The sequence below is a fragment of the Miscanthus floridulus genome, chromosome 18 (assembly GCF_019320115.1).
Source record: "Miscanthus floridulus cultivar M001 chromosome 18, ASM1932011v1, whole genome shotgun sequence".
In the NCBI taxonomy this organism is placed as follows: domain Eukaryota; kingdom Viridiplantae; phylum Streptophyta; class Magnoliopsida; order Poales; family Poaceae; genus Miscanthus; species Miscanthus floridulus.
In genome coordinates this window covers 94,190,535-94,215,459 of record NC_089597.1, presented here as the reverse complement: position 1 = coordinate 94,215,459, position 24,925 = coordinate 94,190,535, and the positions used below count along the sequence as shown (strand labels likewise).

Genomic DNA, 24,925 nt, shown 5'->3' with positions numbered 1-24,925 from the left:
ATCACCGTCATCCCATCGTCACTGCACTGCTACGCCCCGTCTACTCTGCATCGACGTCCGTACAACCTCTACTCCAACCATCGCTGCCCGTGAGCAGACTTCACCGACGAAGCAGATGGAGGCCTCTGGATCCACTCCCTCTGGGATCTCAGGTTCGACACCTTCTCCTTCCTCTAGATAGCCTCCTAGGTCTACACCGTTACCGTTGTCTACTGCCCTTTATCTCTACCCTCTAGACCGACTGCTAGACGATTCAAAGGTTATTAACACTGAGCTCCTCCTTGGCTGCTTCCTGCTTGTTTGCCTTTGGTCCAACGTCAAGGCCCATAGTGCTCATGTCCCTTTAATCATTTTTACTAGTACTTGTTATTCTTGCATTTTTCTCAATTGATTTTGGACATATTTCTCATTTACATGACATTTACTCCTACTTTAATATGGGTCCAATCGTACCCAACTTAACCTGGGCCTGAACATCTGTATATCATCTCATCAAATATGTTAGTTCCCTAACCATGTTATGAATTAATCCATCAAAGCTAACTTACAACTCCGATGCGAGTCCATTATTGTTCTATTGCAACTCTTATCTCCAACCCCCTCTCCTTTCTCGGCAAGCAAAGGACAAAGTGGAGAAGGTAGCAGATGAGGCTAAGTCATTGGGGGTCCTGATCCCGCCAACCAACGAACAAATGTTTTTGAAATCGTGAATGTGGCATAGACTCAATTCTCAAAGCAACCTTAAGCAACCGTAAATCGAAATTGATGAGAACTCACTCCGAATGAATGATTTGGACAGGGGATCCATTACGGACGTATGTCAAAATCATTCATTTGCGTTTGAATCCCTTCTTGTTCATTTCCTTTTTCCTTTGCTTTTCGTAATTAAAGTTTCTTAGCCTTTTTAATTAAAAAATTCCTATTTAAAGATAAAAGGAAAAATCCTAATTAAAGTTTTTTTTTCTTTTTTCCTTATTTGTTTTTTTCACTTTGCTTTTTAGTCCCTTCTTGTTCATTTTCTTTTCCCTTTTTCATATTTATCCTACCTGTTTTGCTTCTACATGTTATAAACATTTTTTTATGTTGAGAAGTCCGTGCCGTAAACATATGTAAAAGTTGTGCTAAGTAAGTTTTTTCCAAAACATGCTAAAAATAACAAAAACTTACGCTTGTGAGTTTATTTGTATAAGTGGTGTCAGTAAGTCTTATGATAAGTTTATCCATGAGAATTTATACATAAAAACATGTTCAAAATTGTGATTGTTAAACGTTTTCATGATAAGTTATCCACAAAAGTATGTATTGTTAGAAACATACCCAAGCAAGTGGATACAATACGAAGAGATGAAGAACTAGGGTAGGTTTTTAGAGAGTGGGGTGGAACCATCTCCTTGCCTTTGCCTAATCAGCCTTAGTGCTCAAATGGTTTTAACGGTTTGATTTTTTCAATTAGGCTTGTTCTAGCTTGATGCTAGCAAGCATCAAGCAATTTTTCTTTACTTTGGATTCTAGGAAGTAGTTGTTTGGTCTGGCTTGGAGTGGGTTGCATTGGTCTGATTCCAAATGGGTTCGTCCCTTTCTAAATCAGCAACACAACCCAATCTCTCTTCGACCATATACGTTGCACTCTGCTTTGCCCTACACCGCTACCACACCTCATCTCAGCCATGATGGCCAACGTGGATGAAGGGACAACACGATGCAAAGGTTGGCGGCTTGGCGCCAACAACAGTAACCAACGTAGAGTAAGGGACGATGCGAGCGAGAAGAGAGGAGGATAAGAGGTGGGGAGAGGAGGTGGAAGGGGAGGGGAGGAGGAGCACCGATGAACATAGGCGAGGTGGAGTGCTATCGGGTGGAGAGGAAGAGGAGAGCTATACATGTGGAAGAAGAGAAGATGTGGGAGGAGAGAAGAGAGATCAGGGAGTTGAGAAGAAAAGGAAAAATAATTTAGCCATTAACACGTGGGCTCCAAATGTAAAGGTGGATTGACATTTTGGTTTGGTTCTAAGTCAAAATATTTCAAGTTTTATTATTTTTTTTAGAAAACTACCAATATTTACAATACTAAATATATCACTATGAATGCATGATGAATCTAATGATATTTATTTGATATCATAAATATTGATATGTTTTCGTGTAGACTTAACAAAACTCAAGATTGTTTGATTTACGACGAAAAGAGAATGGCACTCTTTGTGGACAGAGGTAGTAGGCTTTTGGTAGTTCGTTGGAGGAGCGATAGTAAACCCAAATTATCAAATAATAAGAAATCTTCTGTACATAAGAGACTATTAAGTATTTCCTCCATTCCAAATTGTAAATTGTTCTACCTTTTCTAGATACAAAGATTTCAGGCAAGATTTTACATATATAATGTGTTGGATTGGAGGTGCTCTTGTTAGGAAATTCTTGTATGCGCCGCCAGCCCAGCCCGAAGCAAACAGTCATAGCCAGCCCGCCCCGGCCTGGCCTGTCATTTGCTGGGTTTTTAGAACTGGTCACAGTTTCCACGTCTCCTTTTCACACACCGCCCTTTCCGCCGTTCCCTACCAACCTTCCTCTGACTGAGCTCCATCCCCTTCTCACTTCTCTATCGGCGGCCGTCACCGCCGCTGGGTGCTGGTACTCCGCACTCCCACTCGCTGCACAAGCAGACACGGAGGCAGGCACCACGACGCCCGCTCGCGCGCTCCGTGCCGCCGAATCCCCTCGCGAGGGCTCGAGGCCCAACGGGAGGACGAGGAGGCAAGAACCCTAGCCCCGGCGCCGGTGGGCCGCAAGGTGAGGCCTCCGCGTGGCCATTTCCCCCCATCTTCTTGCGGCGTTTATCTACTTTCTTCGTGCATTCTTGGGCCCGCGATCTCGTGGCGACATGCGGGCTCTGAGGGGTTCCTGTGAGTGCGAGCAGGAGGAGGTCTTCCTGGGCGGGTTCTTGCCTTTCGCAGTTTTAGTATTTTACGGGCGTTACGATGGATTCCCGTCGGGTTTGTAGGGTTCTGGGGTTGCTAGCGTTTCTGGGTTTGTCCCGTGCGCGGCGGTTGGCAAGTGCCTGAGATTTTCGGTCGGTTTGTCGCGCGTCTGATTGAGGGTTTGCAAATTTCAGCCCGATGGTTGGATTGGATCTTTCATGTGGGTGTTTAGGTGCCAAGGACCGTTTCTTTGGTCCAAGATTTTTTATTTTGCTAAAGCTATCTTAGTAACTACCAGCGCACATCGCAATTCTGTAGTTTTATGTGTTCTTTTTTCGAGATTGCCCACCACGTTTGTGAAATTTGAGGGGGCCGGACTGTCGGGAAGGTGCTATATCTAGTGTAGATTTTTGTGCCCAACACGGGCCATTTCTTTGTGCCTAAGATATTATCATATTGGTTATAAAACATGCTGTTGTTAGTTTTACCGTGAATCTTGTAGCTCGATGTAAATAATTTGTGGATGCTTCAACATTAATCATAACTCATGACATTTGTAGTTAAGTTATTGGAGTAATAAACACATAGTACCACAATGCAATCTTTCTGTTTCCTTTCTTTCCCCTTCGGAGGGCAGGGTTGGTGAATGTCGCCAGCATCCTACCAGGATGTCGAATGATGATTAAGCAGAACAGGATATGAGCTTGTTGTATGTTTTTGTTCTTTTTTGTCGCTTATAGGCGAAAGCGACAAAGTGGAGTATTATTAGGTGTTGACATCTGTATGTGGATTTACTCATTTTATGTTTGTCAGATATATACAAGTTTTCTTATCATTTCTTGGCTAATTATAAAGGTGTAATGCATTGTTGGGTTTTTAGGGGTGTCCTGTCGATGGTATAGTGTTGCTAATTATGTTTATAGATTTACTTTTTGGTTTAAACTAGCTGCCGAAGTTATTGAGGTTGCATGCTAAATCTTTAATGTAGTATGAGTGCCTACCCTCTTAGCGACGCGCCATATCGGAACCCGGGTATGGTGTTAAATGGGCAAGGGCCGGGTCGTCACCCCCGTGACGCGCCGTGTCGTGATCTGGGCATGGTGTCAAGTAACCAAGGATCGGGTCGTCGCTTCCTTAGTGGCGCGCTACATCGGCGCCCGGGTGTAGTGAAAAATGAGCAAGGGTCTTCGCATCAGAGTCGACGGGTGCGAAGGGTGGAAGCTAGTCGAACCAACTAGGATCCGTTTAGGTAGTTGGAATGTAGGGTCACTTACACGTAAGTTAAGAGAATTAGTTGATACCGCGACAAGGAGGCGTGTAAATATATTATGCGTTCAAGAGACTAAATGGAAGGGTCAGAAGGCGAAGGAGGTGGACAATACAGGTTTCAAGCTTTGGTACACAGGGACAGTCGCGAATAGAAATGGAGTAGGAGTTTTGATTGATAAGAGCCTCAAGAATGGTGTGGTGGGAGTGAGAAGGCAAGGAGATAGGATTATCTTAGTCAAGCTTGTCGTTGGTGATATGGTCTTGAACGTAATTAGTGCGTATGCCCCCCAAGTAGGCCTCGACGAGAGTGCTAAGAGACAGTTCTGGGAAGACTTAGATGGCCTGGTTAGAGCTATACCTAGTAGTGAGAAGCTTTTTATAGGAGGAGATCTTAATGGGCATGTAGGTACTACAAGCGCAGGTTTCGAGGCAGTTCATGGAGGTTTTGGGTATGGTAGTAGGAATCAGGAGGGGGAGGAAGTTCTGGACTTCGCGGTAGCTTTTGACCTGATGATAGCCAACACTTTCTTTAGAAAGAGAATCTCATCTAATGACCTTCAGTAGCGGACAACACTGTAGCCAGATTGACTTTGTCCTCGCAAGAAGAAAGGACAAACGAGCATGCTTGGATTGCAAGGTGATACCAGGGGAGTGTGTTGTTTCTCAACATAAGCTTTTGGTGGCAGATTTTCGTTTTCAGGTGCGTGCCCGTAGGGATAAACAAGCTAAGATTGAAAGAACAAAGTGGTGGAAACTGAAAGGGGAGACGTCAGAGGTATTTAGGGAAAGGGTTATCAAAGAGGGCTCTTGGAAGGAAGAAGACGACATAAACAATATGTGGGACAAGATGGCAACCAACATTCGGAAGGTAGCCTCAGAGGTGTGTGGAGTAACCAAAGGAAGGGGATGCGAGGCTAAAGATACTTGGTGGTGGAACGAGGAAGTCCAAAGGGCTATTAAGGAGAAGAAAGAATGCTATAGGCGCTTGTACCATGACAGGAGTGTGGACAACATAGAGAAGTACAAGGTGGCAATGAAGACTGCAAAGCGAGCTGTAAGTGTGGCAAAGGGTAGAGCGTACGAGGATCTTTACCAACATTTGAGTACGAAGGAAGGAGAAAAGGACATTTATAGGATGGCTAGGGTTCGTGAGAGAAAGACACGGGACTTCAACCAAGTTAAGTGCATTAAGGATGAAAGGGAGCATCTCTTGGTAAAGGAGGATGAGATCCGACATCGATGGCAAGAGTATTTTGACAAATTGTTCAATAGTGAGAATATGGACACAACCTTTCAGTTGGATGACTTTTTTGATGACACCAATAGGCGCTTTGTGCGGAGAATCCAAGAATCTGAGGTCAGAGAGGCGTTGAAAAGGATGAAAGGAGGTAAGGCGATGGAACCGGATGGTATCCCAATCGAGGTGTGGAGACGCCTCGGGGACATAGCTGTAGTATGGTTGACCAAGTTGTTCAACCATATTTTTCGATCGAACAAGATACCTGATGAGTGGAGGAGAAGTATATTGGTACTGATCTACAAGAATAAAGGGGATATTCAAAGTTGTACAAATTACCGGGGAATTAAGTTGATGAGCCATACTATGAAGCTATGGGAGAGAGTTATCGAGCATCGCTTGAGAGCAATAACGCGGGTCTCTATGAACCAATTTGGTTTCATGCCCGAAAGGTCAACCATGGAAGCAATTTTCTTAATAAGACAAGTTATGGAGCGGTATAGGGAGAAGAAGAAGGACCTACACATGGTTTTTATTGACTTGGAGAAGGCTTATGATAAAATACCAAGAAATGTTATGCGGTGGGCTTTGGACAAACATAAAGTCCCAACGAAGTACGTCGGGCTCATTAAGGACATGTACAACAATGTTGTGACTAGAGTTCGAACAAGTGATGGAGACACGGATGACTTCCCGATTAGGATAGGACTACATCAAGGGTCATCTTTGAGCCCTTATTTGTTTGCTTTAGTGATGGATGAGGTCACAAGGGACATACAAGGGGACATCCCTTGGTGTATGCTTTTCGCGGATGATGTAGTGCTAGTTGATGAAAGCCGGACAGGAGTGAATCAGAAACTGGAGTTATGGCGGGAGACTTTGGAGTCCAAAGGTTTTAGACTTAGTAGAACTAAAACTGAGTATATGAGATGTGACTTCGGCACTACTACTCGGGAGGAGGAAGATGTTAGTTTGGAAGGTCAAGTAGTGCCTAGGATGGATACCTTTCGATATTTAGGATCAATGCTACAGAGGGACGGGGATATTGATGAAGATGTTAGCCATAGAATCAAAGCAGGGTGGATGAAGTGGCGGCAAGCGTCTGGTGTCCTATGTGACAAAAGGGTACCACAGAAGCTAAAAGGCAAGTTTTATAGGATGGCGATTAGACCTGCTATGTTGTATGGTGCAGAATGTTGGTCTACGAAAAGACGACATATTCAATAGCTAAGTGTCGCGGAAATGCGTATGTTGCGTTGGATTTGCGGGCATACAAGAAGGGATCGAGTTCGGAACGATGATATACGTGAGAGATTAGGGGTAGCGCCAATTGAAGAAAAGCTTGTCCAACACCGGTTGAGATGGTTTGGACATGTGCAACGGAGACCTCCAGATGCATCGGTGCGTAGTGGAATCCTAAGTCAGGATAGTAACGTGAAGAGAGGCAGAGGAAGACCGAAGTTGACTTGGGTAGAGGCAATAAAAGGAGACTTGAAAGGATGTAATATACCCAAAGACTTAGCCTTACATAGGAGTGCTTGGAAGACAGCTATTCACGTGTCTGAACCTTGATTGTTTCTGTTGGGTTTCAACTCTAGCCTACCCCAACTTGTTTGGGACTTAAAGGCTTTGTTGTTGTTGTTGTTGTTGTTGTAGTAGTATGAGTGCCTCACCACCCTGAATAAACAATTGCCACTTCAATAAATCATGCCCAAACAGTATTGAGTAGGTTTAATAGTGTTTACTGTATAAAAAACTAGGAATATATCCAGCAGCCATAAATTTTTTTCTGGGTTTAATGTTCTGAATAAATGCACCATACTGTCTGCTATAATAATAAATATTTCAGTTTCAAACTCCTTATTGGGAAACGGATCTGCTTGGGTGTGTAGTTTTTCTGCCTTGTACGTTGTGAAAAATATGTCATGAGCCACGATATACATACTGAGATTCACCCTAAATAATTACAAATGTAAATAATCGTTATCTTTGTCCATGCAGATTGCTGAGCGAAAATGGGAGTGGCAGGTCACAATGATCCATTGTTAGGTGAAACAACATCTGGGTCTTTGCTGCAGCAACTTCAGGTGCTTTGCTAGTTTTGGGATAGTTCATATTCAAGTAAAAAAAATGTATTTTCCTTCTATTTATTCTTTTAAGAGCTGTGCCTTGGAACAGTAGTAACATAAAACCATTCTAACCCATTATCTACATTAAGAGTTAAGATAGCATTTCTAAGAGTAGTATAGGATCAACAAGTGACTGATATGTGTTTTCAGCTGATATGGGATGAGGTTGGTGAAAGCGATGAAGATCGCGACAAGATGTTACTTCAGCTAGAGCAGGAGTGCTTAGATGTTTATAGGAGAAAGGTTGATCAGGTTTCTACCTCTAGGTCACGTCTCCTCCAACAGCTTTCCAACTCCAAATCGGAATTGACTAGACTCCTCTCTGCGTTAGGAGAGTCAACATTTTGTGGCATTGTAAGTATCTGAGAAAATGTATTTGTGAATGCAGTAAACATTTTCTTTAAAGCAGAATACTAGAACTTGTAGAACAAGTTTTGGGACACAATAGACTGCAATGTGTAATTTATTCATTTATTGCTACAATATAGTACTGTGTAGATTTAAGTTTGTTATCCATTTGTACTGGCTCCTGATTACCTATTTCATCAGTATTTAAGTATTTACCCAGTTGATAGATTTTTGCTCATGTTTCTTTTGTGTTTTGATATATTATATGTTCAATTATGATGTCATTCCCCTAATACAGGGCTCATTTCTCTTTGCTTCTAATTTTTGCAGCCTGACTAGACATCTGGTACAATCAAGGAGCAGCTAGCAGCTTTATCACCATCTTTAGAAATACTCTGCAGGAAAAGAGAGTAGGGTGAAAGAGTTTGCTGATGTGCAACTTCAGATTCAGATACTTCGTGATGAAATCGCTGGGAATCTACATCTTGGTGAACACTTGGAAACACCCCATGTCAATGAGGATGATATTTCAGTGAGGAAAAATTAAATGAATTGATGGGATAAATCTCATGTGTGGGCTGGTCTTTGTGGGGCGGTGCTGGTCACATGGTCCTTGTGGCTACATAGTCAGTTTTTAGGACAACATCTTAGATTAGAGGACAGCATCTTAGAGGACAACATCTTAGCATCTAGAACAGCATCTTAGACTAGCATCTTGGCATATGCTTGGCTGGCTAGCAGCCTATAAATATGTACCCCAACCCCTCAGGTTGGTAAATGACATTTGGAAATAAACCAGAAAATTGTCCCAACTCCTAGTGTCATCCTCTCTCGATGAAAGTAAGAATTCAGCAACTACCAAGAGTAAGAATTCAGCGACTAACAACTGGTATTAGAGACGTACTATCCTATAGCCTGAGCATCTCCTGCTCATCTCCTTTCCCAGCCACACAACAGCCCCAGCTGCTCCTGCTCACTCCTCTCCCTCTGCGCAGACGAGCAGCAGCTCATCTGAAGCAGCCCTCTCCCCACGCAGCAGTCCCCCGGTAGCTCGTCATGTCCGCAGGGCAGTCTCAGCGCTCGGTCGCCTCGAGCACGCGGCGTCGGCAGGAGGCCGAACTTGCCGCGACAGAGGAACGCGAGCGAGCAGCGGTAGAAACCGCTGCGGCGGCGGCAAGGGCGTCGAAGCTGGCAGCGGCGGAGCTGGCAGCAGCCAGAGCGGAGACGGAAGCAGCGGCGGCAGCGGATGCAGCGCGTGCGGTGGCAGCAGAGGTTGAGGCCCTGCGCGGTAGCATCAGCAGCTCAGTTTCTGCTGACGACAGCGCCGATGCGGACCTCGAGTTGCTAGGGAGGGAGGCAGGACGAGTGTGGGCGGCGCAGTGGGTAGACGCGCACGCCCACGAGCGCGGCTGCAGCCCCGTCAGGCGTGGACGCGCCGGTGGCGCTCCTGGAGGAGGCGCGCACGGCGGCGGTGCTCCTCGAGGATGCGTGCATGGCGGTGGCGCTCCTGGAGGAGGCACGCACGGCGACGGTGGCGGACGGGTCGATGGAGAGCGCGACCTTCACAGGCAGCGTGACTCTCTCCCCGGATCGGTACCGCGGTTACCACGGGCTCTAGGCTGTCGTCAGGGACGTCGGCCCCGGCGGTGGGTGGCCTACCCTCACCAAGACCAACTACGTCGAGTGGGCTGCGGTGATGAGGGTAAAGCTCTAGGTGCGGCACATGTGGGAGGCAGTTCGGTACGGCGACGTCGACTACGACCTAGATCGATGGGCGCTGGATGCCCTCATCGCTGCAGTCCCGCCCGAGATGCAGTTCTCGCTTACCAACAAGTGGACTGCCAAGGAGGCTTGGGACGCCATCGCTGCGGCACGCATCGGCAGCGACCGCGCCCACAAGTCCACACTGTAGGCACTTCGCAAGGAGTGGGAGAACCTGGCCTTCAAGCCAGGTGAGGACGTTGATGACTTCGCTCTCCGTCTCAACACTCTGTTGTAGAAGATGGTGCAGTTCAGCAATGACACCTACGACGAGGAGAGAGCTGTCGAAAAGCTCTTCCGCTGCGTCCCCGAGAAGTACAAGCAGATGGCTCGCTCGCTCGAGTCTCTACTGGATCTCTCCACGATGTCGATCGAAGAGGCGGTAGGTTGCCTCAAGGTCGTCGACAGCGATGAGGCACAGTCTTTCTCGGGGCCCATCACCACTGGCGGGAAGCTCCTTCTCACTCGGGAGCAATGGCTTGCCAGCCAAGGTGACCGGAAGAAGGGGGAGCCTTCTTCCGCGACAGGCGGCCGCAAGCGTGGCAAGCCGCGCAGAGACGCCCAGGCCGGGGCGCGAGGACGTGCCGAGGGTGATGTCCGCGGAGGCACCCAGGGAGGCGCCGCCGGCAGGCACAAGCCGGCACGAGACGACGCCTGTCACAACTGCGGCCAGCTTGGCCATTGGGCCAAGGACTGTCGACAGCCACGACGCGGCCAGGCCCATGTCGCACAGGCGGAGGAGCCGGCTCTGTTCATGGTACATGCAAGCATCGAGCTACCTCCAATGGCACTGGCCGCAGCGGCTCTCCTCCACCTTGACGAGCCAAAAGCACACGTCCTCCTTGGCGACAGCTTCGGCAACGACAAGACTGACGGGTGGTGCCTCGACACCGGCGCCACCCATCACATGACCGGTCGACGGGAGTTCTTCACCGAGCTTGACTCTAGCGTCCGAGGCTCCGTCAAGTTTGGGGATGCCTCCGGCGTGGAGATCAAGGGCGTCGGCTCTGTCATCTTCACCGCCGTGTCTGGTGAGCACAGGCTGCTCACCGGAGTCTACTACATCCCCGCGTTGAGGAACTCCATCATCAGCTTGGGACAGCTGGATGAGAACGGTTCGCGCGTGGTGGTTGAGGATGGAGTCATGAGGATTTGGGATCGCCGTCGTCGCCTTCTTGCCAAGGTATCCAGAAGCGCAAATCGACTCTACATCCTTAACGTGCAGGTGGCACAACCCCTCTGTCTCGCTGCTCGTCGGGATGACGAGGCATGGCAGTGGCTCGAGCGTTTCGGACACCTTCACTTCGAGGCCCTGAAGCGGCTCAGTGCCACGGAGATGGTGCGAGGCCTGCCGTGGCTCGACCATGTGGAGCAGCTCTGCGACGTCTGCGTGTTGACGAAGCAGAGGTGACTCCTCTTTCCCCAGCGGGCGAGCTTTCGAGCCTAGGAGAGGCTCGAGCTTGTGCACGGGGACTTGTGTGGCCTGGTGACACCGGCCACACCGGGAGGATGACGCTACTTCCTGCTGCTCGTCGACGACCTCTCCCGCTATATGTGGGTGATGGTCCTCGGCAGCAAGGGAGAGGCTGCGGACGCCATCAGGCGCTCGCAGGCTGCTGCGGAGGCGGAGTGCGGCCGCAAGCTGCGTGTGCTGCGCACCGACAACGGCGGCGAATTCACAGCGGCTAAATTCGTGTCGTACTGCGCTGATGAGGGCATTCAGCGCCACTACTCCGCGCCGTACATCCCACAGCAGAACGGCGTCGTCGAGCGGCGCAACCAGACGGTTGTGGGCATGGCTCGGGCCCTTCTCAAGCAGAGGGGGATGCTGGCTGTCTTCTGGGGAGAGGCGGTGGTGGCGGCTGTCTACATCCTCAACCGCTCGCTTACCAAGGTGCTCGATGGCAGGACGTCGTACGAGGCTTGGCATGGGCGCAAGCCGGCGGTCTCCCACTTGTGGGTCTTTGGCTGCCTCGCGTTTGCCAAGGAGCTTGGCCACATCAGCAAGCTCGACGACAGGAGCACTCCGGGAGTGTTCATTGGCTACGCGGACGGCTCGAAGGCCTACCGCATCTTCGACCCGAAGACACAACGTGTGCGCATGGCGCGCGACGTTGTGTTCGACGAAGGGCGAGGATGGGCGTGGGACAAGGCGGTGGACGACGGCTCGGCTCCGACGTACGACGACTTCACTGTCGAGTACGTCCACTTCGAGGGAGCTGGGGGAGTAGGCAGCTCTTCTTCGACGAGCGCGTCTACCCCAGTCCCCAAGCCTCCACCGACCCTGACGCCTGCTACTCCGACAGCACCACACTCTCCAGCCAGGACCTCGGCTGCGATGAGTCCTTCGTCGGCTCCACCACAGCTGGCACCGCCATGCACTCCAGCACCGATAGGCACCTCTCCGGCCACATCTACTCCAACACCAGCTCGTGTTGAGCACAGCCCGGTTGAGCTCGCTACTCTGCTCTCTCACGACGAGGAGCGCATCGATGCGTACCACGACGGCGAGCCGTTGCGGTACCGTACGATGGAGAACCTTCTCGGCGACCAGCCGGTGCCGGGACTGGTGCCTCACGACCTGGAGGCGCAGTTGCACCTTGTGTGTGACGACGGCGAGCCTCGGTCGTTTGCAGAGGCCGAGAGACACGCGGCATGGCGCGCCGCGATGCAGTTGGAGATGGATGCGGTCGAGAAGAACCGCACCTGGGAGCTTGCTGACCTTCCTCGTGGTCACCGCGCAATCACCCTTAAGTGGGTGTACAAGCTGAAGAGGGATAAAGCCGGCGCCATCGTCAAGCACAAGGCTCGCTTGGTGGCACGAGGTTTCGTGCAGCAGGAGGGGGTCGACTTCGACGACGCTTTTGCTCCCGTGGCACGGATGGAGTCCGTGCGACTCCTCCTTGCGCTAGCTGCCTAGGAGGGCTGGTGTGTTCATCACATGGACGTCAAGTCGGCGTTCCTTAACGGCGACTTGAAGGAGGAGGTCTACGTGCACCGGCCGTCGGGATTTGCGATCCCCGGCAAGGAGGGCAAGGTGCTCCGCCTGCGCAAGGCCCTCTATGGCTTGCGGCAGGCACCGAGGGCGTGGAATGCCAAGTTGGATTCCACGCTAAAGGGGATGGGCTTCGAGCAAAGCCCGCACGAGGCGGCCATCTACCGACGGGGCAGTGGAGGAAATGCTTTGCTGGTGGGTGTCTACGTCGACGACTTGGTGATCACCGGCACCAAGGATGCGGAGGTGGCGGCATTCAAGGCAGAGATGAAGGCCACCTTCCAGATGAGTGACCTGGGGCCTCTCTCCTTCTACTTGGGAATCGAGGTGCACCAGAATGACTCCGGGATCACGCTTCGACAGACCGCCTACGCCAAGCGCGTCGTGGAGCTAGCTGGGCTCACCGACTGCAACCCAGCTCTCACTCCGATGGAGGAGAGGCTGAAGCTGAGCCGCGGCAGCACGACGGAGGTGGACGCTACGCAGTACCGGTGTCTTGTGGGGAGCCTTCGCTACCTTGCCCACACACGGCCAGACTTGGCATTCTCCGTCGGCTACGTTAGTCGGTTCATGCAGCGACCGACGACGGAGTACCAGTAGGCTGTGAAGAGGATCATCCGCTACGTTGTGGGGACTCTCGATCACGGCCTCTACTACCCTTGGTGCCCTGGGGCGGCACACTTCGTCGGGTACAGCGACAGCGACCACGCCGGCGACATCGACACCAGCAAGAGCACGAGCGGGATCCTCTTCTTCCTTGGCAAGTGCCTCGTTAGCTGACAGTCGGTCAAGCAGCAGGTGGTGGCCCTGTCCAGCTGCGAGGCCGAGTACATAGCGGCCTTCACCGCTTCGACTCAAGCGCTCTGGCTCGCTCGACTGCTCGGTGATCTCTTCGGCAAAGACACTAGAGCGGTGGAGCTCAGGGTGGATAGCAAGTCCGCTCTGGCCCTGGCAAAGAATCCCGTGTTCTATGAACGCAACAAGCACATCCGGGTGAGGTACCACTTCATCCGAGGCTGTTTGGAGGAAGGGAGCATCAAGGCGAGCTATATCAACACCAAGGACCAGCTTGCGGACCTGCTCACCAAGCCCCTTGGGAGGATCAGGTTCCTTGAGCTCTGCTCCAGGACCGGGATGGTTCAACTTTCCCACAGGACGACGCACAAGACTTAGGGGGAGAATGATGGGATAAGTCTCATGTGTGGGCTGGTCTTTGTGGGGCTGTGCTGGTCACATAGTCCTTGTGGCTGCATTGTCTGTTTTTAGGACAGCATCTTAGACTAGAGGACAACATCTTAGAGGACAGCATCTTAGCATCTAGGACAACATCTTAGACTAGCATCTTGGCATATGCTTGGCTGGCTAGCAGCCTATAAATATGTACCCTCAACCCCTCAGACTGGTAAATGGCATTTGGAAATAAACCAGAAAATTGCCCCAACTCCTAGTGTCATCCTCTCTCGATGAGAGTAAGAATTCTGCTACTACCAAGAGTAAGAATTCAGCGACTAACATGAATATAAGAATTCAGCGACTAACATGAATATCTTTCTGAACTACAAGCCCTGCAAAAGGAAAAGGTTGGGCATAACACTTTCAACATGACAGACAATATTCCTTTGATATAGCTGATGATCATCCTACTAGTATCTTTTTGGACTTCTAAAAATGAACCGACGTGAATGGTACTTCCTAATACTTTTCCCCCTTGCAGAGTACTAGGCTCCGCAAGATTCTTGAATCTGTGAGTTCAGTGCATGATCTCTGTTCTGTACTTGGCATGGATTTTGTGGGAACTGTTACTAAAGTTCATCCAAGTCTTGATGACTCTGTTGGTGTTCAATCCAAGAGCATCAGTGATGAAACAATATCCAAGCTGTCTAAAATGGTGATTGTACTTCAAGAAAAATCAAAGAGGTTTGCAAAGGTAAATATGTGCAATGAGCTTCTTGATCTTTATTATGCATCCCTTTTGAATCAGAGATATATTTGAGTTGTGGATACTATCTCTGCTTATCAATATCAATGTGCTTTCTCAGATTCAAGCCCTAGCTTCGCAGCTATCTGATCTTTGGAACTTAATGGATGCTCCTGTGGAGGAACGGCAACCTTTTCATCATGTCACATCAATATGTTCTCAACATTGGATGATGTGACAGTTCCAGGGGCCCTGGCTCTTGATGTAATTCAGCAGGTTAAAAACTGGTTTCTTTTCAGAGTGTTCATTGGTCTTGTTAAATAGCATTCTGTTGTCTGTGTGTTAATAACTATCCTTGCACTTTCAAGGCTGAACTCGAAGTTGAAAGGCTTGATGAGCTAAAAGCTAGTAGGATGAAGGATATTGCATTCAAGAAACAGACTGAACTTGAAGATATATATGCCCGGGCTCATGTTGCAATAGATTCTAGTGCTGCAAGAGATAGGATAATGTCTATTATTGAGTCCAGTAGTTTTGAGCCTTCAGAACTACTGGCTGACATGGAGAACCAGATACTTAAAGCAAATGAGGAGTCCTTAAGCAGAAAGGACATACTGGAGAGGGTCGATAGGTGGATGTCAGCATGTGAAGAAGAAAGCTGGCTTGAAGACTATAGCCGGGTATTTAAAATTGATTCTGCTACTTATGCTGCTTATTCATTTTTGTGGTTTGCGTCTCATGGTGTTAGTCGCTGAATTCTCACTCTTGGTAGTAGGAGAATTCTTACTCTCATCGAGAGAGGATGACACTAGGAGTTGGGGCAATTTTCTTGTCTATTTCTCACACAAGCTCACACAAATGCCATGCCAACCCAAGGGGTTGGGGTTACATATTTATAGGCTGCTAGCCAGCCAAGCATATGCCAAGATGCTAGTCTAAGATGCTAGTCTAAGATGCTAATATGCTGTCCTAGCTAAGATGCTGTCCTCTAGTCTAAGATGCTGTCCTCTAAGATGCTGTCCTCTAGTCTAAGATGCTGTCCTAAAAACAGAAAAACAGCCACAAGGACCATGACCATGTGAGCATCATAGCCCCACAAAGACCAGCCACACATGAGACTTATCCATCATTCTCCCCCTAAGTCTTGTGCGTCGTCTTGTGGGAGAGTTGAACCATCCCGGTCCTGGAGCAGAGCTCAAGGAACTTGATCCTCCCAAGGGGCTTGGTGAGCAGGTCCGCAAGCTGGTCCTTGGTGTTGATGTAGCTCGCCTTGATGCTCCCTTCCTCCAAACAGCTTCGGATGAAGTGGTACCTCACCCGGATGTGCTTGCTGCGTTCGTGGAACACGGGGTTCTTTGCCAGGGCCAGAGCGGACTTGCTGTCCACCCTGAGCTCCACCGCTCTAGTGTCTCTGCCGAGGAGATCACCAAGCAGTCGAGCGAGCCAGAGCGCCTGAGTCGAAGCGGTGGAGGCCGCTATGTACTCGGCCTCGCAGCTGGACAGGGCCACCACCTGCTGCTTGACCGACTGCCAGCTAACGAGGCACTTGCCGAGGAAGAAGAGGATCCCGCTCGTGCTCTTGCTGGTGTCGATGTCGCCGGCGTGGTCGCTGTCGCTGTACCCGACGAAGTGTGCCGCCCCAGGGCACCTCGGGTAGTAGAGGCCGTGGTCGAGAGTCCCCGCAACGTAGCGGATGATCCTCTTCACAGCCTGCTGGTGCTTCGTCGTCGGTCGCTGCATGAACCGACTAACGTAGCCGACGGAGAATGCCAAGTCCGGCCGTGTGTGGGCGAGGTAGCGAAGGCTCCCCACAAGACGCCGGTACTGCGTAGCGTCCACCTCCTCCGTCGTGCTGTCGCGGCTCAGCTTCAGCCTCTCCTCCATCGGAGTGAGAGCTGGGTTGCAGTCGGTGAGCCCAGCTAGCTCAACGACGCGCTTGGCGTAGGCGGTCTGTCGAAGCGTGATCCCAGAGTCATCCTGGTGTAACTCGATTCCCAGGTAGAAGGAGAGAGGCCCCAGATCACTCATCTGGAAGGTGGCCTTCATCTCTTCCTTGAATGCCGCCACCTCCGCATCCTTGGTGCCGGTGATCACCAAGTCGTCGACGTAGACACCCACCAACAGGGCATTACCTCCATTGCCCCGTCGGTAGATGGCCGCCTCGTGCGGGCTTTGCTCGAAGCCCATCCCCTTTAGCGTGGAATCCAGCTTGGCATTCCACGCCCTCGGTGCCTGTCGCAAGCCATAGAGGGCCTTGCGCAGGCGGAGCACCTTGCCCTCCTTGCCGGGGATCGCAAATCCCGGCGGCTGGTGCACGTAGACCTCCTTCAAGTCGCCGTTAAGGAACGCCGACTTGACGTCCATGTGATGAACACGCCAGCCCTCCTGGGCAGCTAGCGCAAGGAGGAGTCGCACGGACTCCATCCGTGCCACGGGAGCAAAGGCGTCGTCGAAGTCGACCCCCTCCTGCTGCACGAAACCTCGTGCCACCAAGCGAGCCTTGTGCTTGACGATGGCACCGGCTTTATCCCTCTTCAGCTTGTACACCCACTTAAGGGTGATCGCGCGATGACCACGAGGAAGGTCAGCAAGCTCCCAGGTGCGGTTCTTCTCAACCGCATCCATCTCCAACTGCATCGCGGCGCGCCATGGCGCGTGTCTCTCGGCCTCTGCGAATGACCGAGGCTCGCCGTCGTCACACGCAAGGTGCAACTGCGCCTCCAGGTCCTCCAGGTCATGAGGCACCAGTCCCGGCACCAACTGGTCGCCGAGAAGGTTCTCCATCGTACGGTACCGCAACGGCTCGCCGTCGTGGTACGCGTCGATGCGCTCCTCGTCGTGAGAGAGCGGAGTAGCGAGCTCAACCGGGCTATGCTCGACACGAGCTGGTGTTGGAGTAGACGTGCCCGGAGAGGTGCCTGTCGGTGCTGGAGTGCGTGGCGTTGCCGGCTGTGGTGAAGCCGGCGAAGAACTCATCGCAGCCGAGGTCCTGGCTGGAGAGCGTGGAGCTGTCGGAGTAGCAGGCGCCGGGGTCGGTGGAGGCTCGGGGACTGGGGTAGACGCGCTTGCCGAAGAAGAGCTGCCTACTCCCCCAGCTCCCTCGAAGTGGACGTACTCGACAGTGAAGTCGTCGTAAGTCGGAGCCGAGCCATCGTCCACCGCCTTGTCCCACGCCCATCCTCGCCCTTCGTCGAACACAACGTCGCGCGCCGTGCGCACACGCTGTGTCTTCGGGTCGAGGATGCGGTAGGCCTTCGAGCCCTCCGCGTAGCCGATGAACACTCCCGGAGTGCTCCTGTCGTCGAGCTTGCTGATGTGGCCAAGCTCCTTGGCGAACGCGAGGCAGCCGAAGACCCGCAAGTGGGAGACCGCCGGCTTGCGCCCATGCCAAGCCTCGTACGGCGTCCTGCCGTCGAGCGCCTTGGTAGGCGAGCGGTTGAGGATGTAGACGGCCGTCACCACCGCCTCTCCCCAGAAGACAGCCGGCATCCCCCTCTGCTTGAGGAGGGCCCGAGCCATCCCCACAACCGTCTGGTTGCGCCGCTCGACGACGCCGTTCTGCTGCGGGCTGTACGGCGCGGAGTAGTGGCGCTGAATGCCCTCGTCAGCGCAGTACGACGCGAATTCAGCCGCCGTGAATTCGCCGCCGTTGTCGGTGCGCAGCACGCGCAGCTTGCGGCCGCACTCCGCCTCCGCAGAAGCCTGCGCGCGTCTGATGGCGTCCGCAGCCTCTCCCTTGCTGCCGAGGACCATCACCCACATGTAGCAGGAGAGGTCGTCGACGAGCAGCAGGAAGTAGCGTCGTCCTCCCGGTGTGGCCGGTGTCACCGGGCCACACAAGTCCCCGTGCACGAGCTCGAGCCTCTCCTTGGCTCGAAAGCTCGCCTGCTGGGGAAAGGGGAGTCGCCTCTGCTTCGTCAACACGCAGACGTCGCAGAGCTGCTCCACATGGTCGAGGCACGGCAGGCCTCGCACCATCTCCGTGGCACTGAGCCGCTTCAGGGCCTCAAAGTGAAGGTGCCCGAAACGCTCGTGCCACTGCCACGCATCGTCGTCCCGACGAGCAGCGAGACAGAGGGGTTGTGCCACCTGCACGTTAAGGACGTAGAGTCGATTTGCGCTTCTGGATACCTTGGCAAGAAGGCGACGACGACGATCCCAAATCCTCATGACTCCGTCCTCAACCACCACGCGCGAACCGTTCTCATCCAGCTGTCCCAAGCTGATGATGGAGTTCCTCAACGCGGGGATGTAGTAGACTCCGGTGAGCAGCCTGTGCTCACCAGACACGGCGGTGAAGATGATGGAGCCGACGCCCTTGATCTCCACGCCAGAGGCATCCCCAAACTTGACGGAGCCTCGGACGCTAGAGTCAAGCTCGGTGAAGAACTCCCGTCGACCGGTCATGTGATGGGTGGCGCCGGTGTCGAGGCACCACCCGTCAGTCTTGTCGTTGCCGGAGCTGTCGCCGAGGAGGGCGTGTGCTTTTGGCTCGTCAAGGTGGAGGAGAGCCGCTGCGGCCGGTGCCGCTGGAGGTAGCTCGACGCTGGCATGTGCCATGAACAGAGCCGGCTCCTCCTCCGCCTGTGCGACGTGGGCCTGGCCGCGTCGTGGCTGTCGACAGTCCTTGGCCCAATGGCCAAGCTGGCCGCAGTTGCGGCAGGTGTCGTCTCGTGCCGGCTTGTGCCTGCCGGCGGCGCCGCCCTGGGCGCCTCCGCGGGCATCACCCTCGGCACGTCCTCGCGCCCCGGCCTGGGCGTCTCTGCGCGCCTTGCGCGGCTTGCCACGCTTGCGGCCGCCTGTCGCGGAAGAAGGCTCCCCCTTCCTCCGGTCACCCTGGCTGGCAAGCCACTGCTCCCGAGTGAGAAGGAGCTTCCCGCCAGTGGTGATGGGCCCCGAGAGGGACTGTGGCTCATCACTATCGACGACCTTGAGGCGACCTATCGCCTCCTCGATCGACATCGTGGAGAGATCCAGCAGTGACTCGATCGAGCGAGCCATCTGCTTGTACTTCTCGGGGACGCAGCGGAAGAGCTTTTCGACAGCTCTCTCCTCACCGTAGGTGTCGTCGCCGAACTGCACCATCTTCTGCAACAGAGTGTTGAGACGGAGAGCAAAGTCATCAACGTCCTCACCTGGCTTGAAGGCCAGGTTCTCCCACTCCTTGCGAAGTGCCTGCAGTGTGGACTTGCGGGCGCGGTCGCTGCCGATGCGTGCCGCAGCGATGGCGTCCCAAGCCTCCTTGGCAGTCCGCTTGCTGGTAAGCGAGAACTGCATCTCGGGCGGGACTGCAGCGATGAGAGCATCCAGCGCCCGTCGATCTAGGTCGTAGTCGACGTCGCCGTACCGGACTGCCTCCCACATGTGCCGCACCTGGAGCTTTACCCTCATCACCGCAGCCCACTCGACGTAGTTGGTCTTGGTGAGGGTAGGCCACCCACCGCCGGGACCGACGTCCCTGACAACAGCCTGGAGCCCGTGGTAACCACGGTACCGATCCGGGGAGAGAGAGCCATGCTGCCTGTGAAGGCCGCGCTCTCCATCGACCCGTCGGTACCGATCCGGGGAGAGAGAGCCACGCTGCCTGTGAAGGCCGCGCTCTCCATCGACCCGTCCGCCACCGTTGCCGTGCGCGCCTCCTCTAGGAGCGCCGCCGCCGTGCGCGCCTCCTCCAGGAGCGCCACCGGCGCGTCCGCGCCTGTCTGGGCTGCCGCCGCGCTCGTGGGCGTGCGCGGCTGCCCCAGGAGCGCCACCGCCGTGCGCGCCTCCTCCAGGAGCGCCGCCAGCGCGTCCGCGCCTGTCTGGGCTGCCGCCACGCTCGTGGACGTGCGCGGCTGTCCACTGCGCCGCCCGCGCTCGCGCTGCCTCCCTCTCTAGCAGCTCGAGGTCCGCGTCGGCGGTGTCGTCAGCGGAAATGGAGCTGCCGATGCTGCCGCGCAGAGCCTCGACCTCCGCCGCCGCCGCACGCGCTGCATTCGCCGCCGCCGCTGCTTCCGCCTCCGCTCTGGCTGCTGCCAGCTCCGCCGCTGCTAGCCTCGACGCCCTTGCCGCCGCCGCAGCGGTCTCTGCCGCCGCTCGCTCGTGTTCCTCTGCCGCAGCAAGTTCGGCCTCCTGCCGACGCCGCGTGCTCGAGGCGACCGAGCGCTGAGACTGCTCTGCGGACATGACGCGCTACCGGGGGGCTGCTGCGTGGGGAGAGGGCTGCTTCAGACGAGCTGGGAGAGGAGTGAACAGGAGCGGCCGGAGGAGCTGCTGCTGCCAACAACTGGGGTTGTTGTGGGGCTGGGAGAGAAGATGAACAAGAGATGCTCAGGCTATAGGATAATACGGCTCTGATACCAGTTGTTAGTCGCTGAATTCTCACTCTTGGTAGTAGGAGAATTCTTACTCTCATCGAGAGAGGATGACACTAGGAGTTGGGGCAATTTTCTTGTCTATTTCTCACACAAGCTCACACAAATGCCATGCCAACCCAAGGGGTTGGGGTTACATATTTATAGGCTGCTAGCCAGCCAAGCATATGCCAAGATGCTAGTCTAAGATGCTAATATGCTGTCCTAGCTAAGATGCTGTCCTCTAGTCTAAGATGCTGTCCTCTAAGATGCTGTCCTCTAGTCTAAGATGCTGTCCTAAAAACAGAAAAACAGCCACAAGGACCATGACCATGTGAGCATCATAGCCCCACAAAGACCAGCCACACATGAGACTTATCCATCACATGGAAGATGCCAAGCTGTAATTTGTCTCCTGTACATATTGCAATACTTGAAATTGCATTTTTTATATACTTTCCATTGCCTTCACTTGCTGTCCTATCACAAGGCCCTGACATTTATGCTTTCTTAATTGCAGGATGATAACAGGTACAGTGCAACTCGGGGTGCACATCTGAAGGTCAATAAAATTCCAGGTATGTTCTGAACATGAACAGGATGTAGATGTACTTTACCTGCTGGTTATGCTTGCTCACATGACATTGGAATTTTGTAAGACAATATTATTCATGGCTTGAGCTAACTTTTGATGAATACCTTTGATGTTTTTGTCACGCTAGCTATTGTCGACACACTGGTTGCAAAGACCCCCGGGCATGGGAACAAGAGCATGGCATGGCGTTCACCTACGACGGCGTTCCTCTTCTTGCAATGCTGGATGAATACAAAATCCTGAGGCAGAAGGAAGGCGAGAAACGAAGAATGAGGGTATATACATTCTCAGTGCGCAAAGCCTGCTGCTTCCTGTGACTGGTTCATGAGCTACAATCTAATCTAATCACTATTACCTTTCATCAGGACCAGAAAAAGATTGAATGATCAGCTGGCCGCTGAACAGGAGAAGCTGTTCGGGTCAAAGCCGAGCCCTGCACGGCCCCAGTCGTCCTCAAGGAAGGTGGCTGGCGCACGGACGAGCGGTGTCGGTGGTGCTGCCAATGGCACGCCAGTTCGCAGGCTGTCGGCCCTCCAGAGCGGCGGCAGGACCGAGAGCCGGGATGGGAGGAGGGATGCCAGCAGACCCGTCGCCCCGGTGAACTACGTCGCCATCGCCAAGGAAGATGCGACCTCGCAGGCGTCCAGCAACTGAATTGGTTGGTAGTAACTGAACTGTTGTGGCCGTGTTTTGTTTAGATACAAGTATACCAGTGCAGTGCAGTAGTAAGAGCTATAGTACCTTTGCAGCCTGATTGGTGGTGGAATGGTGGTGCCGTAGATCGGATGTACGTACTCTAGGTACAAACGGAGCTGGATATGGTCTATCACATTATCAGTTATCACTCTCTGGTTGCTCCTTGTCGTGTGTAGCGAACTTGTTATCGTGTATGTAGCCGTGACGCTTTTGCTCGTCGCCAAGTTGGTGACAGGAAATGCTGAGTTACAGAGACCGACATTTGATACGACGTGTTACGCGTGTAGCGAGGAACTTTACATGACTGACGCGACACAGACAGCAGATAGGAACTGTACAGTCTTAGACTGGTGCGAGCCCAAACAAATCGTCAGCTGCTCCAGGTAGCAGCGTTGCAAATCCCTTCCAAATCTATGTGCAGAGCAGGTGGACGCAAGGCTCCGTGTCCGTCTCAGTAATCCGTGGGAGGTTGGCAAGCGTCGAAGTCGAAGCCGCCGGCGTCGAGTCGGTCCTTGTGCGGCGCCTGCTCCACTCGGTGGTGCCCCTTCTTGCTCACCTGCGCATTATCACAAATCAGCGGCAATTGGAACTACGTACGGTCGGTGAAGAATACGAAGGGATCATCAGTTACGTTACCTTGTGTGATCTTGCCTGAAAGCGGTGGTGGTCCGACGCCGCCGCCTGCTTCCGGCGCGGCAGGTTTCGGCCGCCCTTGAGCCGGCTCTTGCCGCCCGGCGGCTTATGGCAGCTGAGCCCGCTCCGGGCACCACCAGCACCACCGAGGCTGGAGGAGCCGTCGAAGCTGACGACGGAGACGTCGTTGGAGCCGCAGCTCTCCTTCTCCTCGACGGCGAGGTCGTTGTTCCGCCTCCTGACGACCACCACCCGCCGGTGCCCCGCCGCCGTGGCCGAGGCCGTGTCCGCGTTCCGGCTCATGCAGTCGTCCGCCGCGGGCTCCGCTTGCCGCGTCGCCATCCACCGCTCCAGCCAGCTCCACCCCACGTTGAACTCCCCCTGCTCCGCCCGCGCCGTCCGCTTCTTACTGCTCCCGCCGCCGCAGCTCCGGAGCTAGACAACAAGAATCGCCATCAGCGCTACCTCTCAGCGGTCAGCGCATGCATCATGCACTCATTCAGCTTCACGACATTCATTCAGCACCTACCTGCTGCGAGAATGCGTAGGCGAGGGCTCTCTCGCGCCGCGTCGTCGCCTCGATCCTGCTCTGGATCCGCATCCTCGACACGTTGGAGCTCACCGTGCTGTCGTCCCACTCCTCCTTGACTCTGAACGCTGGCGGCGGCGGCGGCGGGCGCGACCTCTGGCTGGACCGCTGCTGCTGCACCGACGCGCTCTCCTCGCTCAGCCGGAGGTTGCTCAACGGCTCGCCTACCTGGACCAGCACCGACGTCGCAACGGACGCCCAGGTGGGGCTCCTGGTGGGCTCTTGTTGGGCGCCGTCCGTTTCTTCTTGCTCTTGGCGCGTCCTCAGCTCCTGCAGCTGCCTCCTCGCCTGCGGTCCAGCAAATTTAGTTTAGTTCAGTTTAGTTTGCTTTTTTCTATTAACCGGAATTAGTTTAGTTTCAGAAGCTAGAAATTCACACCAGGAAGCCTCTAAACGCAGACTGGATCAGCGTTGCTGCTCCCTCTTCTTTCCTGGCCGGCACGACGACGTTGCCGTGGCTCTGCTCGCCACCAGGAACCCTGCTTCGATCTTCTGCAGGCTCCCCAGGGTTGTCGTCCACGGTGTTGTCCGCGTGGCTCATCAAACGATGATCCACCACCGGGACGACGTGCGCCTCGTCCGGCGGCATCACGCAGCAGGTCTCGAAGCTCTTGACGGACACCGTCTCGCCGTCGTCGTCCTCCTCCTCCTCTGCGGCCGCGTTCATCTCCTCGCCGCAGAGGTACAGCCGTAGAGAGCTCCATCTCCTCCTGTGATCAGCAGCAGACCCCTTCTCCTGCGACGACCATGCTCATGCAAGCGTCATCAGTCCGAACAAGTGACTGTGGGTGCGAAGAATGATCTCCTCCTTTTTTTTTTGCACTCGAGTAGAGTAGCAGGAAGTCACGAACACACATCTGCTGGTGTCAGCGACAGAGGGGGATCGGAGGAAGAGATCGTCTATAAGAGAAAAAGCACGTACACTGTGGCCACGGCTGCCGCCGGCGGACGAGCAAGGGCTCTTGGAGAAGACCCTCTGGACAATGCCGCCGGTGAGACCCATCTCTCCGCCCGGGCACGGGGCACCAACCTCGGGTACTGGTATATAAATCTCAGTGGCTCTCAGTCTCGCTCGCTTGTGCACTCACTCCACAGTACCAGCCTGCTGGCTACTGCGTTAGGGCCGTGCAGTGCAGCCGTCCTGCACCGCACTGGCTTCCCCTTATAGCAAGGTAGCAACAGGCCAACCGCCACGGGCAAAATGGCTAAAATCCAAGATGACATGCTTTGAGTGAGCAAGCAAAGCTCCCCTCCCCCTCCCCCTCCCTGGCGAGATGTGCTTTGGTGCAATGCAGTGCACACTTTGGTGTAAAAGCGCACGCGTCTGATTGGTGGATCCGTGCAGAAAATGTGGCCCCATGTGTTAGTTTTATTTGGCCTGGCAGAGGCAGAGCCAGCCGTGAGGCTTTAGAGCTGGAGGAGGCGAGGCGAGCATCTCGTTTTATACTACTATACTGTTTGGAGTAGCCTGCTAAAAAGCAACGCTCTGCTATCCTCACACAGTGACG

The 24,925-nt window shown here is 53.5% G+C and overlaps 1 protein-coding gene and 1 pseudogene across 1 annotated transcript; one reads left to right on the top strand and one right to left on the bottom strand.

Annotated features, from left to right (window-relative positions):
• Positions 1-2,538: 2,538 nt before the first annotated feature.
• LOC136522389 (65-kDa microtubule-associated protein 1-like) lies at positions 2,539-22,343 on the top strand (annotated as a pseudogene).
• A 91-nt stretch (positions 22,344-22,434) lies between these two features.
• On the bottom strand, positions 22,435-24,696 carry LOC136522388 (protein IQ-DOMAIN 33-like). Its single transcript, XM_066516208.1, has 5 exons — positions 24,340-24,696; positions 23,797-24,153; positions 23,358-23,705; positions 22,832-23,263; positions 22,435-22,751 (listed from the first exon to the last, which is right to left on the bottom strand). Exons 1-5 carry the CDS (start codon positions 24,418-24,420, stop codon positions 22,647-22,649), a joined length of 1,323 nt encoding a protein of 440 aa, XP_066372305.1. The 5' UTR covers positions 24,421-24,696; the 3' UTR covers positions 22,435-22,646.
• Positions 24,697-24,925: the final 229 nt, after the last annotated feature.